The sequence below is a fragment of the Planococcus citri genome, chromosome 3 (assembly GCF_950023065.1).
Source record: "Planococcus citri chromosome 3, ihPlaCitr1.1, whole genome shotgun sequence".
Classification (NCBI taxonomy): domain Eukaryota; kingdom Metazoa; phylum Arthropoda; class Insecta; order Hemiptera; family Pseudococcidae; genus Planococcus; species Planococcus citri.
Genome location: NC_088679.1, coordinates 25979306 through 25998188, shown reverse-complemented (window position 1 = coordinate 25998188; position 18883 = coordinate 25979306). Strand labels below are relative to the sequence as shown.

At 33.2% G+C, this 18883-nt stretch overlaps 1 protein-coding gene across 3 annotated transcripts in view; it reads right to left on the bottom strand.

Annotated features, from left to right (window-relative positions):
* Positions 1-18883, bottom strand: part of LOC135839444 (putative peptidyl-tRNA hydrolase PTRHD1) — a 168715-nt gene that overhangs the window by 43206 nt on the left and 106626 nt on the right. For all 3 annotated transcript variants that reach the window (XM_065355459.1, XM_065355461.1, XM_065355460.1), the window contains exon 3: positions 4600-4677. In XM_065355459.1, coding sequence (XP_065211531.1) covers positions 4600-4654 — 55 coding nt within the window. In that variant the 5' untranslated portion in view covers positions 4655-4677. The remainder of the gene's footprint in view (positions 1-4599; positions 4678-18883) is intronic.

The following is an 18883-nucleotide window of genomic DNA, read 5'->3' as shown; positions in this document are numbered from 1 at the left end:
CTGGAGCAGGAGCTCGCAAATGGTAAAACTAGGTACGAACAATTTTCCTAGAGTGGTTTTAGATTCGAATAGGAACGCGTGTATATATTTTTTTATTTAATATAAATTTTATAATCGAAAAGTTAACGTAGCCTGGTGAAATGAAATTCGCCAATTCGCTTGGTTTTTTTCGGATGCTTCGAAGAGTCTCCTTTTTGTTGAAAAATTTAGCAGCGCACTCGAGTAATTGGATCATCGTCGATGAAAATGTTGACTCGGGGTTTTACGATATACACTTGTCAAAAAATACTTATGTACGACCTACTCGTACGTGTACATTACATTATTAGTTATTTCTTTTATGGCCAAGAAATTGAACATCGATTAGATAAATTAACGAACCTAAATGTTGCGTTTTTCTATACGTATGACTTATTATGAAAAGTAAAGACAATCCATAAAAAGAGAAGAGCCTATACAAATATGCTTTATATTTGGGCTAAAATTGAACGTTGTTGTTTGTTGATTTGGAAAAAAAATTCAAGCTGTTGCCCTTATGTACCTACTTCAACTCTGAAATTGAGTAGGTATTGCTTTTAGGAGAAACGAAAACTATAAACAGTGGGCCTCCAAATGTGATTGCAGGTGAAACATACTGACCAGAAATAATGTTTATCTAGAGTGCAATTTTCATCAATTTTTTTTTATTTTACTAGAGCCTGGGAATCCGTAGAGTAGCTGTTACAAAAATTTCCGTGGCTTTGATGAAAAACTGCAGGTTCTATAGGATCTTGAATTCTCAAAAATTGTTTGGATAGACCCTGATAGTCAATACATACGTGACACAGTTGCTGATGGAGCACGGGGACATAGGCCACTACCTATTCAAAAAACCCATGAAGAGGGACTCCCCTACCTGCTTGAGATATGACACCGGAGAAGCCAAAGATACTCCTTACATGGTGTGGAGGTGTCCCAGACATAACGAAGCTTGAGACTGGCTCAAGCAGGCCCTGATGTTGGACAAATGGCCCTGTGAACTTCCTGAACTGCTCGGACAAGGAGGCAGACCATTTTCAGTCTTCGCCATGCGAAGCATTAACCGTGAAGACACCCCCAGCAAAGCGAAAGCAATGTTGCATGATCAAGTATCCAAACACAGCAGGAGCTAGCTAGTAGTGAGATCTGGCCTATCAAAGACACATAGTGTCTATAGGTGCGTGGGCCAGCCATGCACCCTTGACTTGCAAATCATTGTACCATTGAAGAATAACCCAGTAGTGAAGCGGATGAAGAGGAAGCCAAGCTTGCAGTCAACAACACCAAAGCCCAAGAAGACACCAGCAGTGAAGCGGACAAAGAGGAAGCCTAGCTTGCAGAAACACTGAACCAGACAATCACCACCCATCGAAGCGGATCCAAACAGCAAAGTGGATGGAAAGGAAACCGAGCTGCTAACCACCAGAAAGTAAAAGAAGTTACCTATTTTTGTTAAAGTTATGAAGAAGATTGTAATTTTGATTTTGTTAGAATCAAGTTTAATGTTAAGTATAAGTGACCAGTGATGATCCATAGTTAATGATTGAAAATAAAACAAGGTGTGTTAAGGTGCACCGGGGCAAGTCAGAATGATTTTTCGCAATTTCAACTTTGACCAGCTGTTACTCCCCTTCTAATGAACCAATATGGATCAAATTTATTATGTAGGTTCCTATAAGGGTTCTTAACCTATGGTAAAAATTTGAGCGTGATTGACACAGTAGCTTTTGCTCAGTGGAATAAAATATAAACTGTCCTGACTTACCCCAATTGGGGGAAGTCAGAACAGGCTAAACTTTGCAGAGGCGTAGATCACAAACCGAGCGTCCTAGAAAAATTGCACAATAACAAAATTGTAGAGAATTTAATTCTCTTTGAGATTACTCTCATCAGATTTTCACTAGGACGCACGGTTCGTCCGCTATATGCGAAAAACTAAGAAATAGAAAGTCTGTATTTTAGACCAAATTCAAAATAAGTTCAAAACAACAACAAAATACAATTGAACCAAAGACATCTAAAATGAAACTGAATTGCGAAAATTTTCATGCCGTGATGAAGTAGGGGTAGTACCCTCAAGTCACCTTTAGTGGCACTTCGCCAGATATAAACCTCTAGGCGCTAGAGCAAGTTTTCTAACTTACCCCGAATTCCAACTTCCTCTGGTGCACCTTACCAACTATGGTGAGCCATCAAAAAAAAAAAAAAAAAAAAAAAAACAGCGCAAAAAATATGGTAAAGTCTCCTCTACAAGGAAAATTTTGAATCATGGATATGTTTTTTGCTTCGTGCCAAGAATTTAATTGCAATTTTTTCCAAGGTTTCAATTTTTTGGAGTTTTCAAGTCAGACATACTGTTACAAATTTATTGACATTTTTCCAAGTTCTTAAAAGCCAGTCCTAAATTATAGATAAATATAGGTACCTACTTACTTACTCCAAACACTGAAAATAGATCAATTTTTTTCAAAGATTTTAAAAGTAAGTACATGTATTAAAATATCAGAAATTTGTAATTTTTAAAAAGTTTTCAAAAGCCTGAAATTATATTAATGATTGTGAAATTTTTTCTGAATTCTTAAGAGTCTGACAAAATATTGTACGAGTACAACCAGATAAAATATGCTCTTGGAAATTGATCAAAATTTAAATTTTTTTCAAATTTTTGAAAGTCTGATACCTATGAAGGTATAGATAATGTAACCAATTCATAAATTTTTTCCAACTTTGATTAGAAATACATACCAAGTACCTACTACCTAATGCCTTTTTCCAATCTCTGTCGAAACCCCAAAGCTTTTGGACAACTGTTGGAAAAAAAGTAATATTTTTTTGGAATTTTTTGCAAAAAAAATTGACCTTTCCTTCTAAAAAGCAAAATTTTTTGTGAATTTTAACATTTTTGATGATGTTTAGCAAAACAAAGACTTTGACAATTCTAGCAGAAAGCACAATCTCTTTGTAGGTCAGGCACCTACCTAAGCAGTAACATACAAGTAAAAGGTGATTCTAGGCCAAACAGACAACTTTTAGAAGCCAGACAGATGGATCATTGACCTTGAGAAGCTAAATAGATGACCTCGAGAAGACACATAGACGGGTCAATGACCTCATGAGACCGAACAAACGGATCAATGACCTTGAAAGACCATACATGCAGGAAGACGACCTTGAGAAGCTTGAAAGGTGGGTCAATGACCTCGACAGGGCAAACACACACCCTTGAGAAACCATGTAGACGAGGTCAATGACCTTACGCGGCTAGACAGGTAGACAGACGACCTTGAGAAGCCAGACAGGCGGGTCAATGGCCTCAGGAGGCCAGACAGACAATCTTGAGAAGCCAGACAGACGGGTCAAAGAGCGTTAGAAGCCAGACGTAAGGGTCAATGAACTTTAGAGATCAGACAAACCTTTAAAAAAAGGTGATACTTTTCATAAATTTTGTTGAAAAAGCGAGAATTTTGGTCAAAAAACAAGACTTACACAATTTTAGCAGAAAGCAAAGCATTTTGTATACATATGTAGTTAAAGACCAAAATGTGAATTTTTTTTGGTAATTTTTGGCAAAAAAACGAGATTTTGAGGAATTTTGAATTCTCTGCAAAAAACTATACCTGTTCAGCCATTTTCCTAAAAAGCAAAAACCACCTGACTTCAGTAATTTTAGCAAAAAACAACAATTTTGATAAATATCTATTGGTAAAATTATTGGCAAAAAAATTACGCCTCTTCGTTATTATTTATCGAAGAAGCGAGAGTTTTTAGCGATTTCTGACAAGAAAGCGATACTCTTGGCCCTTTGGGTAATTTTAGGAGAGAAAAAGCAGAGACTTTTTGGCAATTTTTGACAAAAATCGGAATTTCCGCCATTTTTTAAAATTTTCCCATGAATCGAAAAATCAACTCCAGCATCTTAAGATTTGCTTCTTAGGTCTTTTGGTCTCATGGTCTTTCAGCGAGCCAAATTTCAGCTGAATCTGAGCTGAGTGGTAGTAAAAATTCCCTTGCAAGAAAAATACCAAATTGATCTAAGTCGAGAAAACATTTTTTTGAAATTAAATCTCAATCTAACTCATTTCTTAGTTTATCTTAAAGTCTCCATAGATATTGACAACTTTATGGTTTGTGATCATAAAAGCTCCATGAGGAATATTTCAAGTATATAGGTATACCAGAAAATAATGCAAAAGCTTCAAAATCTATTTTTTCTTATACTCGTATATAGCACAGCAGCATCAAAGTTTTCATGATACGTTTCTACTAAACGTAAGTACATCAGGCAGGTACCTCTATTTAAGTCATCTAAGTATTCAATATTTTTAAACACTATATACCTACTAATCGTAGGTATATTTCATTGACTTAGTATCATGTCATAACATCCTCCCCATCTCCACCCACCCTTACCACAAACATGACCATTTTCGTACATAATTTGTCTCTCGACGCTACTCATAGGCTATTTAAACCATCCAGCAGATACTGCAGGGTATCCCAAACACCTTATTTTATACTAAAAATAGAAAATACTATTCTTCAACAAACTCGTGTACTTAATGGAAATTTCCAAACACTTACCTTCAGTCAAAGAGGCAACACCGGGTGCTTCTTCTTTCGCTTTATCTTCAGCCATCTGTAGTTAAACTTTTGGAAATCCTGAAACATTAAAATAATTTAGTGAAGATTTTCGAAACGCAGGCACCTCTACCTATATATACCCACTATGTATAGCAAATTTTAAACGTCGAACAAAGTATTCCTTATTCAACGACAATGAGAATACGTTAAAATCCTCGCAATAGGATCTACATAACTATGTGCATTACAGAGAGACCTATCCTATATACCTACATAGCAGTACGTTCATTAGCATTTGTAGTGAAAGGCTCATTAAAACACCATTCTATAAATCTAAAATTACCTCCCTTATATCTGTCTATTTCTGTATCTCTATACACGATGAGACGAAGAGGAAGCCTATAGCAGCCGGCACTTGGACTATATCTAGTATTCCTGCCGCAAAAATTTAATAATCCTCGAAATGACACTGACGTAGGTTTTCGAGGTGCTAAAAGCATCTCGTCGGCGGCTGCGGTGGTCATTTTGTACGACTTATTAAATAATTTACTTCCTGCTAAAAGACCCATTTTATACAGAATTAAGTCCGAAAATGAAATACCCTTATAGGCTTAAAACGAATTCCACAATTTCCGCGTTTAAAGAGCTATACTACTCGACACGTCATCTTTCTTCTTATATAGTTTCACGTTTCTCTTTCTCTCGTCTCGAATTGTCGTCATTGTCAAATTTATAAATTACCTACGTACCTCGCTATACAACATTGAAACAATTGAACAAATCACAGAGATACTTTGTAAGTGTGAATGTGAAATTCTCCTCCTATCCGGATAAATTTTTTCTTTTATTATGCCAAATTCCTCGTTACGAGAGTAATTTTCACGCTCGTTGAATTTAATTAAAAGTATACTCGAGTCTTGAAAGAGACGAACAATCGAAAAGATTACAAACAATTTTCATTACGATGATTAAATTTCAAACGACTCGTCATTGTCAATTCAATAATACACGTAAAAAAATTTTTCACCCTAATTAAAATCTTTTCATTTTATAGAAATTACGTTAATACAATCGAAGATACTCGTCTTGGGTATAAATTGTCTCTGTTCTGCTACATTGTTTATATTAGAATAACTTTTATTACGAGAAAGGGATTCAACCTATATAACTTTACCACCGCAAGTTGCAAGGTAAATTAAACATCCAGTTGGTAAGAAACGAACACAATTAACCAATGAAGCGACTCGATTCGTAGGGAAAATTTCATCAAAACTTGGCTAAAGAGTATACCTTTTACTCGTGCATATCCAATTTTTCGCATCTGTTCGCCGCAAACATGGGCGAAAAATAAACTCGTTCGGTTTCAACTTATGGAATCTGCTTTTCTTACCTACAGGTTATTATCATTTTACTCTATTGCGAGTATAAACGAAGAAGGCAAAATACCAACTAAACGTTATTTTACATAATTTCATACAATTTTACACCGAGTGCAAAAATACACGGTGAAAAAAACACCAACCTTTTCACGAGTTAATTTCACGACGACGACGACGACGACAACGACGACGCCGAGCACCATGTTCTTCGCTTCTTTTGAGCATTTTTTTCCCACTCTAGCTCTTTACTCTAAATACACTACCTTTGGAAAAAAAAACTCAGGGCGGTGTGTGTTTTTTGCAAACTACAAAGATAGCTCTCTCGTTTTCATTGAAAATTCTTCGCTATATATATTGAAAGAAAAAGATGGCGCGCTTCAAAGAACCGCGTGAATTTTTTTTCCTCTTTTTACTATTCGCTGCTTGTACTTTTTTTTTCCTTCTATACCATAAACAATAAGGTTATAACCTTAAATGCGTATTCTATTTGATAAAAATGAATTTTTCATTGTACCCTTTAAAACGACGATTAATCAAAGTCGAACAATAACATACGGGTTCCGATGCAAAGTCTAAGCCATTTTCAGGGCTCAGCCAAGGTAAAGGGGATTTGAAAGTTCTTCCAATTGGGAAACACTGCGGGATTTTTTTATTCGTTTAATCGCGTACGTAGTAATATAACGAGATACTATGTATGTATATATTTGTAAGACGAGGTAAATGACAATATGTTTAGAATTTTGTAATATAAGTTACTTACATATTTTTCCCCCTTTCATTATAAATGTGAATTTAATTTAAGTCACGGGATTAGATTTTTTGCCCGTTATATTTTTTCGCTTTGGTGCGTACCTACTACAGACCGCAGCAATTTAATAAAACTCGCGAATAAAATTTTTTCTTAAGGGTTAAGATGATGTTTTTTAAATATCTCTACTCCGTACAGATCGTAGTATGGTCGTTATTTTACGTTTAATATTCTACTCTCATTTTTATTTTGGCGCTTTGCCTACATTCCCTGGATTTTTTTTTAAGGGTACGTGGTCGCAATGGCGGGAGATGGACTGATGGTCCTTGGTCCGCGAGCTGAATGTGGTATTTTGACGATTTAAGAGCCATGTTTTTCCTTCACGACTATACCTACTTCGGAGGCGTTTAATTGCAGATTTGACCACAGCGAAGAAAAAAAGGCTTCAGTGGGCCAGTCAAGGAGGGCGAAGGAGGCCATCAACCCCTCCCCTCCCCCCACAAAATGAGCCAAAATTTGAAATAAAACTTGCAAAAATGGACGTTTTTTTGCATTTTTTTAACCAATTTTTTCAACAAATTTTCGCTCTTGTTTCGCTCGAGCAGTATCTAATTTTGCCTTCATTTTTATAAAATCATCACTTATCAGTTATCACGAAAGATTATCAGAAAATTACCTACCTCTGATTTCGATTTCTCATGCTTAAAAATCTGGTTTCGCCCCCTCCCCATCCTTGATTAAATCCTGGCTACGTTATACTGGACTTGGTCAAAATACCAGGTTGCAATGCAGTCCGCATATCAAAATACAACTACATACGAGTAGTCGAGTACTTGTACTAGTTGCAGAGTTGAAGAAAAAAAATTACTCGGGGGATTTATAGGTTAATACTGCTACGTACACGAATATCGATGTCGAAAATTTATCTCGCTGTGTTTATAGTCTTATTTTATAGGTTAATAAAGTTTTCGATTTGGATATCTCGCATCTATAGCTACCTACGCAACTTAGGTATTTGTAGTTGTTTGGCTGAGCTGAATAATGTGATACGAAAAGGGTTATAGAAATGTTAATTTGATTGAAAATACAGTTTTCGAGGGTTTGTGGATAGTGGATACGCTCGAATGGAATTTTAATAGCAAATCGGGATGGGTACTGGATATGTTTTGAGTTGAGAGTAATTCTGAGAAAACGAGAGGGTCTCAAGAAATTGAAAAACTTATGTTTATAGGTAAGTATATTAAAAAAGGTAGCAAACGTAAAAGAAAATCCAAAAAATAATATCATCAGAGAAAACAGATAATGACGTAGAAATGAATTTAAATTGAACCCCTAGAGCATCAGAGAAGGCCTCGAGTAGAGATCAAAAAATAAGCTATCAAAACATGCGATATGCGTGTAAACATTTTCAAAAAATACAATAAATTTTGATTTTGGATTCCAATTGATTTTAGAATCAGAATCAGCACACTTGGGACCCAACATTTTGACACCCATATCGCATTTCTTGTAATTTTGGCTCTTGAACATCCCCTGAAAGACCCAGTTTTGATTTTGTAAGCGGGTGAAACCTTTTATTTCGGTACCCCTAAATCATAATAACTATTGCAGGGATTGTACTCAAATTTTTTTCAAAAAAAGTAACTTTAGTAACCAAAAAAGCTGGAAAAAGTAACCAAACAGTAACCAAAAAGTAACCAAAAAGTAACCAAAAAAGTGACCAAAAAAATTTTCAATGTAAAAAGAGGTGAGGTGACTGAAAAACTTTAATCCACAAGTACAAAATATTACACTTTATTTTCAGAGGTGTGATAAAGCGACGTGTAGTGGGGAAGGGGAGACCGAAATTCTCCCAACAGTTCACGCTAGATTCTCACAAATTTTTACTCCAGACTCACCCCCCCCCCCCACAAGATTTTTCCAAATAATTGGTCAGATATGGTTCGAACCATGTTTTAAACAAAAGTTAGAAACAAAATGCCGAATAAAAAATGCATTTGAATTTTTTTATTGATTGTATTGTTTTTGGAATTTGTCGAGTTGATTTTTCCATTTTAGGAAATGTTTGAATAGTGTAGCAGTAGAATTCAAATCTTCCCGAGCGAAGCGAGGGCGAAAGCTGCGAAAAATTTATGATTCAAAACATAAAACAACCACATTTTTTATGCAAGACATTGATTTTCGTAGCTTCAAAATTTTCAAATTTTAAAAGTTTTTAGAAAATGACATATATCTGGGTATTTGTTATGTATTTGTAAAAATATGAGTAAAAGCCCGAGCGAAGCGAGGGCGAAAGCTGCGAAAATTGATAATATGAGACGTAAAACGTCATTCCTGATGATGTAAGTAAAAGGTTAATTTTCTTGGCTTCAAAATTTTTAGTTTTCAGGAAATTATTAGTGTCATAGAAGTATGAATAAAAGCCCGAGCGAAGCGAGGGCAAAAGCTTTTGATAATTCACGATTCCTGAAAGGTAAAACAGCATTATTTTTGATGAGTTCTAGGTAAAATTTTGAAGGAAAAAAAAGGAAATTTGTGAAAAAACTTGAAAAAGGTAACTTTTAGTAACCAAAATTTTTAAAAAGTAACCAAAAGTTACTAATAGTAACTTTAGTAACTTGGTTACTTAAAAAGTAACCGAGTACAAGCCCTGCTATTGCATTTTTAAAAATTTTAGGTCCCAAGCTCATCTCTGAGACGATGAGAGGATATAAATTTTGATTTATAAGCCAGCCTGGTTTCAGGATCAGAATCAACATCTACATCAAAAAATCTATATTGCAATAAGTACCTACCCATAATATAGCTTTTTACAATATTCAATTTTTTTCATTTTTTTCATTCTTTCTTAAGAGGGAGGAGGTATATGTATATTAAAAAAAAATACTTATTTACTTAAAAACGTGTGCGTACTTTTAGCCACGATTTCGAAGGGGGAGGGGGCAAGATGTACGTCATTTGACGGATGATTGTTGAAACCGTGCAATTTAAACTGCGAAAAAAAATCATCAAATTTTTGTAAAATTTGGCGAAATTCAGTGAAAATTGCATGAAACATTAGAAATCGAAGCATTTTGAAAATTAAATAAAAACACTTTTAAAAGCATGATCAAAAACTAACGGAATTCGGGTGATTTTTTTAATATTGTTTAAACAGTCACAAGGTATAAAAAACTTGTATAAAACATAATTAAAACCAATTAAAATGATATAAAAACGTGAAAATTTTATAAAAATAATAAAAATAAAATGACACAACTTAAATTCTTGTCACTACATTATCAAAATAATGAAAAAAATATTTAAAAAGCATACTCAACAATCATTCAAAATTATCAGAAACTGAAAAAATTTCGAGAAAAGGCAAAATTTAGCAAAAATAATTTTAAAAAGACAACTTGAAAAATACTTTTTAAAACTCATTGCAAATTATGAAAAATTGAGAAAATCTCAACAAAATATGATAAAAGAAGGATAATTAAAAATTACTAAAAACTGCTGAACTGTTGGCAAAATGTGTTAAAATTTACCAATGTATTTGCCAAAATTTGACCAATTTTTGATAATTTATTGTGGCTGATTTTAATACTAATTTTCTAGCGTTTTTTTTTTTTACCATTTTTAATATAATTATTTTTAAGCTGTTTTATGCAAATGTTGCTGAAATTTCATCAATTATTGCCTACCGGAACTTTTTAATGATTTTGATGATTTTTGATTGTTCTAATTGGCATTTTAAACGTGTTGTATTGGCGACGTTTTGTGCAGTATTCACCAAGCTTCTAAAATGAAATTTTACTATAAACTTTTACCAGTTTTTTGCAATTTTCATCGATTTCAATTCTTTTTAAATATTTTTATTCCACATTTCACATGTTTCAATGTCTTTTTTTGATAACGTTGATTTCGAATTTTAGCTCAATTTTTCGATACATGTTCCCTAGGCCTCGCAATGTCAACAAATACCATATCTATTAATTATAAAAAATAAATAAATAAAAGAATTCGTAAGCCAAACAAAATTGAGCTTTCAGAGACGTTGATTACGAATTTCGACGTTAAAAAAAAATTGTTCATGTTTTTATGCGAGTCAAATTTTGAAATTACTGCAAAAAATTAATTTTAATTTTAAAATCATCGCCCCTGGAAACATAAAAAAACAAATCCACATCAATTTTATCGAATGTTCGGGCTTGATTTGGAACCCAAAAACCTCGTATCAAAAAAATATGTTGAAATTTGGAATCAGCACCCTTTTTTCGAAACTTGGCTACCGATTATATAGAGCTCAGCGGCCTCATAGGTAATTAGTTGGGCACCTAGAATTGACTATTGAGAATCATCCCCTTAAAAAATTCAAAACTTGAAATCACACCTTTAAACGCTCAGAAAAGCGCAGTTTAATCGTAATACCCATTGTCAATTTTTGAAAGAAATATTGGGACTTGATTTGGAATTTAAAAACAAGTGAAAATTCAAAATCAGCACGTAGATCACACAATTCTTCATTTTTTATTTCAAATTTGAGGGATTTATTACGGATCTCAGGGGTTCTCATACCCGCAGTACCTCCACTTTAAAATAATCTCTCACCCCTCCCTCCCTCCCAATGCTCCAAAAAATATTTCGAAATTCGAAATCAGAATTTCTGAACACCCAGCAAAACATAGATTAACCTATCTTTGCAATTTCATGGAGTTTAGGGGCTTATTGCACAGTACAGCCGAATTACACCAAAAAACCAATTTGAATCTTGAAATCAGATTTTTCAATTTTTTTTCAAATTTTGTGGACTGATTTTTGGGTCTGAGCACTCGTATCGAAAAAATCACATTAATTTAGCCAAAACATCGCTAGATATCATTTCTGAAACTGGGGAATATCCTGGAATAGGAATTTCAGAAAATGAAAATTTTTATGTTTTTAGCTATTTTTTTCTCAATTTTTGAAATTATTACTTTTTAATGTTTCGACTCAATTAATTATGGAATGTTTCAGAAGAAAAAAAAAATTTCAAAACACGAATTCACCAAAAAAATAAGTGATTTGCAGATCTTTAACCGCGCTCAGTAGGTATAGAACCTTAAACGTGGTCTTGGATTTTGATGGCAATGGCCTAGGTTGAAGTGGAATCTCAAATACTGGATACTTTTTAGGACTGGATCATTTTTCTCACAACTGGTCAGGTAAGGTTGACCTTTGAAAACTTGGAAAAAATCTGCTGTCGCCCGTCTTTCAGAGATGTTGGATGTTGACTTTTGAAAACTTGGAAAAAATTCTATGTGGTTCTGATATTATGTCAGACATTTAAAAAACCAAAAGGCATTCCAATATTTGGTTAGACTTTTCTGTTTATTTGGAATTCCAAGCATTGAGTTGACCAAAGCAAAAAACATATCCATGATTTAAAATTTTCCTTGAAAAGGAAACTTTACCTACACGTATTTTTTTTCCAAGTGACTTTACAATTCAAAATGAAGGATTTCAATTGTCAAAATACTCCATTTTTTTGCGATCCACCGCAATCTATAAATAGGTATTGAATTTTTGTAGGAATTTTTAATTCATATATAACATTTGAAAATTGAACTTCCGCAAAAGTTCAACTCTGAACATTGAAATTAAAAAAAAAATAATTTCAACTCCCCGAGTCAAAAAATTCACATAAAATTTAACAAATTTCATTTCACAGGGCACCGAAGTTGGGTATTGAAACAAAAAATTGGAATTAAAAGCCCCTTCTGTTTATAATAGACTTCATCGTAATTTTCTAGTGTGGAAAATCCGACTAAAAATAAACCCTCGTCTATATGTACCGGGAGTATCATTAAGATAATTTTCATATTTAAGCACAAGAAACTAAGCGAAAATACTGTTTACTTACTTTTTTCACTCGCGAATAAAATTTCGCAGATCATTTAAATGGAAAGTCTCATCCGGTGTAATTTTCTTAACGAATAAGTATCCTGACAGGCGGTGCCTGGTAGCTCTATCTACATCGTTTAACGAGCTTCGTGCGACGAGTCTTTTCTTTAAAAAATGTATTTAAGGGAGGACCAGGGGGGAAGAAGCACATGGTGATTCGAAGGCGACAATAAAGTTTCACTGATGAATGAAGATCCAAACATAAATACCTAAGTACCAACTGAGAAAAAATTGTTCAGAAGTAACTTTTTATATCAGTTCGAAAAATTGACCCTTTTAATGAAAGGGAACAAACCTGTCCTCCAATTTGGTAGGAAATTTTTAGAAAACTCGAAGTCGTATCTCTTCATGATTTATCAAATAGTTTCGTTCACCTAATTTAGCTGCAACTTACCTGAATTTATTCGTATGCTAAAATTTATTTTCCTCCAAATTTTCAAAACTATCACCACTTCAAATCTCAAGCTGCGTATTCCATTCATAATTTTTTTCCCTTCCTTCACTTGGCAGAAATTTTTGATAGGACTTGTATAATACTTCGTGATTGTACAATATTTTAAATTCTTATCATGCTTCAGCTTCACTCGACATCAGATGAAAAAATTTACTAAATTAGGGTTAATTTCGAGCCCGAGTACTAAATAGAGTTTTCTAGAGAGTTTCTACACAGCTAGTACGAGTATGAATTATCGTTGAAATTTATTTAATCGATGGAACAGGAACAGCCGGTATGCTATTATATCAAAATGAAATGTAGATATTTTGCAATTTACATGAAAATGTTTCTCACTTTATCGCACTTTCTTATTCAAGCGAAAAGTTTTTTAATTTTAATTCTCGTATTCGACGCCCTCGGTATAGTTACCCTTTCTTCTTCTACTCAGTTAAATTCAAATTTCGCGAATTTTTAATCAAAACACCTTCCGCAAATTCATTACCTAATTCTTTTCGCCCGCCGGAAAACTTAAAAACTATAGCGGAATAAGTTTTTAAACGAATTTTTGCTACGCGTCGAGAAAATGCTGCTAAAAAAAAAAAAACTAAAGCTAAGCAAAGGTAACCTATTAGATTGACAAAGATATTACGTGTGCGTCGAAGCAACGTTTCAAAATACAAAGTGTTTAACGAATAAAAAGAAGATTAAGAGGAAAGGTTTCTTCAAAGGGTCTCCTTTTTTCTCTTCTTTTTCGTTTTTCTTCTGCGGCAAACTAAAAGCGCCGATATTACCTACCTATCGTAAAGGACACGAATAGGGACAGTTTTCGGTAGGAATTTTTTTTAGCATTGGCTTCTGTGTGTAAATTTTGTAAACGTGGGTATTTTTAAATTGACAAGTTTTCTCAAAAAAGCTAAGGTAACTTTGAAGGTTTAACTGTGCTGGATTAAAAAACAAAAAAGTGTGTGGGTTTTTCTTTTCTGCAAACTGTCTCATGCCTGTGCTGGCGGATAGCTTGGACCATCGTATCGTTGGTATCGAGTTACACAGGAATTTGTCGATTCATTTTTATCTCTGTTATCTTATTTGCGAGGATGTGATGTCGATTATTTTTCATCTACATTGCATTAAAGACTACTTATAATATTGTAGTTAATTCATTATCAATTTACTGCTTCGTTACAATGATTATTACGTTCAAGTCAGAGTTTACTTTTACATACACAGAGAGATAGAAGATAATATTACCGTTTTTAATAGGAAGAATTTCGTAATTTTTTTTTTCCTAATAGTGGCAGTACAGTAACGGCTCGTACGATATTTATTTTTGTAGCATGAGAGATTCGTTTTCAATACATTTTGTTAGTACGTTTAATGAATGGATATATAGGTTAATGGCCTTGCTGACACTTGGACATATGTCATAAAAACATCCATGGGAAAAATAATTCTCGCTTGAATTCGCATCAGCTGTGTTTAAACAGAGGCTACGTATTTTATTCATTAATACGTTGCAAATTCTACTAAACTTCATCGGAAATCGTACACGACATGTTGCATATGTCCTCTTTTATAAAATGCTGTCGTTGAACTCGTCTTCCTCCCCTTCTCTAGAAATTAAATGAGAAATTGGGTGATAGATTCATTAACCCCATACATCTCATAAAGAAGGTAAGTATTTCAACAGGTAGAAAATTTTTCGAATCGAACAAAGCTGAATCGAAAGAGATACTCATTACTCACACAAAAATATGCCATCAGCTAAAATTTTAGAGACCGGAGTACACCTACTTTTCGATTTTTGGTGAATTTTTGAAAATCAAGTTCGGACTAAAAATAAAATAAAATCGAAACTGAACCAAATTGACATATGTAGAAAGCTGAAATTTGGTATTAGGTATATTTACCCTATTTTTCACCCTCCAAGTCGATTGGAAACTGTTTCGAACTGTTTCAAACAGTTCTGATGTTTTCAGCCATATTTTGGAAATTTTAGATTCTAAAAAAGAGCCACAGGTAGAAAAATTCTTAAATAATTCGAGCATTATGATAAAGACGATTGGTATTATTGTTGGTTACCTAAATGATTGATTACACGCCATTTTCCAAAATCAATAAGTACGAGTACCTACCTCTTCGGAAGAGAATGTTTCTCCCGCAGGTCTCGTACTCAATCCCCCCCCTCAGCAGAAAAGTAATTTAAGTAACCAAAAAATCTCGAAAAAGTAACTAAAAAACTGACAACGCATTAAAAAAATCTCCACAAGAAACAGAACATTACAAATCGAAATGTTTTGATTTTCAATTTCAAAAAAGTTTACAACTTTTTCACAGGAAAGCGAAATTTTAAGGCAATTTTTGGCAACAAAGTAAAAATTTCTGCAATTTCTTGCAAAAAAAAAAACAACAACAATTTTTGCCAAAAAGGCAGACTGGTCATTTTAGAAAAAAGGTGTCTTTTGGGTGGCCATTTTTGAAAAAAAAAATATATTTTTTTTGAAATTTTTAGCAAAGGACGACACTTTTTTGAAATTTTGATAAAAATTGACGGGTTTTTTGCCAATTTTTGAAAAAGTGAGAATTTTTGAAAATTGTTGGCAAAAAGCAAAACTTATGACAATTTTAGCAAAAAGCAGAATTTTTCAAAAATTTCTAACAAACAAAAACGAGTTTTTTGGGTGATTTTTGGGGGAAAAGTAGGTACCTAATTATTCTTAGCAAACAACGACAATTTTTAAAAATTTCTATAAAAATGGAAAATTTTTGCCATTTTTTTAAAAGCGAGATTTTTTGAAAATTTTTGGCAAAAAGCAAAACTTTTCGGAACTTTTTAACAAAAAAAAACGAGTTTTTTGGGTGATTTTTGGGGAAAAAAGTAAGTAATTAAGGCCCTTCCAGAAATTTTGATATAACAAGCTAGAATTTCAATTTTCAATCAAAAAAAGCGAGAGTTTGACAATTTTAGCAAGAAGCGTCAATTTTAGGGAATTATTAGCAAAATTATATTTTTCCCCGGAATTTTTGTCGAAAAGGCGAGGCTTTTGAGGTGGATATGTTTTTTGCGTCGAGGGTCTGTCCAAAATTTTTAAGACGCTGACTTGAATTTCGCTACTTTTTGATAATTTTTGCAATTTTTTATAAAAGAGTGAGAAATTTTACCAAAAAGAGAGGATTTTTGTTAATTTTTAGCAAAACCAAGAAGCAAGATTTTAATAATTTTTGAAAAAAGCTGGACTTTTTGACAATTTACAAGCAAAAAAATTATACGATTTTTTTTGAAAAATAAGCAAGACTTGAACAAGAATGGGGGGGGGGATATGAAGACTTTTTGATATTTTCAACAAAATGTGAAACTTTGAACATTTCAACAATAGACAGGGCTTTGTAACCTCAATGCTGAAAAAACAGTGTAGCAAGTTGGAAAATAATAAAAAAGTGTATATCTGTACATTTTTGTACTTTATTCGTAAATTTATTCCCTTAGGTATTTTTTTTCGATTTTTTTTTGTTTTTGGAAAATTGATATGCTTACAGACGGCCAAGTGGGTCACTAATACGCATAATATGCCAATGAATACGTTTATGGATGTTAAAGTTGTTCATTTAGACAGATTTTACGACGTTTTCTGGGGAACGAGAATTTTTTAAAAATTTCTGGAGCCTCGAAAACAACCTGAAACCATCTCCCGTCAACTTGGCTCGTCCAAAATAGAGAATAAACTGAATTTCGGGTTTTTTTCGTAAAATAGTACGGGTACAGTGAATTTTTTCAAAATTTCAATTGCGAAATCGCTGGAGAAACACAAATATCTTGCAGTTCCAAACTGTCAAAAACAGAATTTGTAAAAATGGTATGTAATCGGTCAAGTGGGTCACTAACAACTGAATGCCAAATTTCAAAATTTTGATATTTTTTTTCTCTCTTTTTTTGGCCTTAATTTGATTTTTAAAAATTCGCCAAAAATCGAAAAAAGCACTTCAGCTCCAAAAATGTTGACTGGTGATGTATTTTTGCATGCTCTTTCGATTTAGCCTGATACGATTCAACAAATTTTCCAATAGTTGGGTTGTCATCCTACTTAGGTAATGGAAATTTTAGGGATAGAACTTGAAAATTTTCATTACCATTTGTGAATCTTATGAGAAAATTTGATACTTTCAATATCTTGTATACTCAATTTGATGTACGAGTTGAAAAAAATGCATATAACACCTTAGTCAATAAAAAGAGTTCAGGATCATAAATAAAATGTTTCGATCTGTTGAAAAAAGGAAAATGTTTTGAAAAATAACAAGATAAAATTTGAAAATGACTGATTGGAATTATTCACTCAATTGGGGTAGTTCATAAGTACTTTTATCTACCATATAAAACTATCATTTAAATGGTAACGAAAAAATGAACTTTGAATTCATGTTAATCAATCGTAAACAACTTTGGGAAATTTTCTGACGTTATTAGATACTCGAATAAAAATGACAAATTCGACATTTTAGACAAATATGTACATTGTTCCATTACGTAGTACTGGAAAAATTATATGACTCAGGTAGAATACATTCATCTGTTTAATTCAAAACAGGATATTTTTTCGGCATAATTTAATGAGATACTATTTTGAAAATAAACACGAGCGAATTCAAAGTACATACATTATTTTGAATCATTAAAAAATGCCGAATGTCAAATACTGTTCAATTACCTCATGCTCATTCCCTTCCCTTCATGAGAGCTTGCTTAGATATCCCTGATGTACAAGTAGGTACCTACTTTTCTCTCTAATCGATTTCTCGTAAATCAGATACAGAAGTGATATACTCGTAGATATAAGCCAACGTTAAGTTGACAATTGACATTCAGGAGCCTGCAGCAATTTTTGAAAATTGAAATTTCTACGAAAATTTACTCGATGGAGTTGGAAAGCAAAAATTTTATTTTATACCCTGATTTCACAATGCCGAGTCGATTGGAGGTGGTTTCAAGCCATTCTGGAGCCTCCAGCCATATTTTGGAAATTTAACAGTTTCAAAAAGTACCATAAAATCATGTTCACATCAACTTTAGCACGAACTACTCGTAGCAAAATTGACGCTTGTTTCGATTACTGCTAGTTTAGAGCAAAAACTTCTCCAGCGATTTAATGATTCAAAATTTCTAAAAATGTACAGTATCAGTCAAATGGGCCAACATACAAGCATAAATTTTGTTTATGTATGCAAAAGTTAATTTTAATCAATTTTTTTACGCTTTTTGAAAGTCTGGAATTTCTAAGATACCAAGTGAAGGCTTCAAAACGGCTTGAAACCATCTCCAATCGACTCAACACGCTGAAATCAGGGTATAAAATGCAGTTTTCGCTTTCCAACTTCATTGAGTAAAATTTTATGGAAATTTCAACGTTCAAAAATCTGCTGGAGGCTCCAGAACTGCTCAAAACCCTTCGAACATGTTTCCAATCGATTCGTGGATTCAAAAATACATGGTACATATCAAATTTCAGTTTTTTAGGTAAACTTAGTGAGATTTTGATTTTTTGTATTTTTAACCCTTAATTTTCGAAAATTTACCAAAAATCTAAAAATACAATTCAGCATTTGGAATATGAGCTGGGGCCATATTTTTGCATGCTTTTCGAATTTAAACTTTGTTCAGTTCAAAAATGTTTCTGTCAGTATGATACCTCTCTTTTTATGGCATTAGATATAGTTAGAGGTTAGAAAACTACAAGTGTCCCTTTATGAGACAAAAAAATTATCACACGAATTTTCACAAAAAAAATCAACTAAACACAAGAT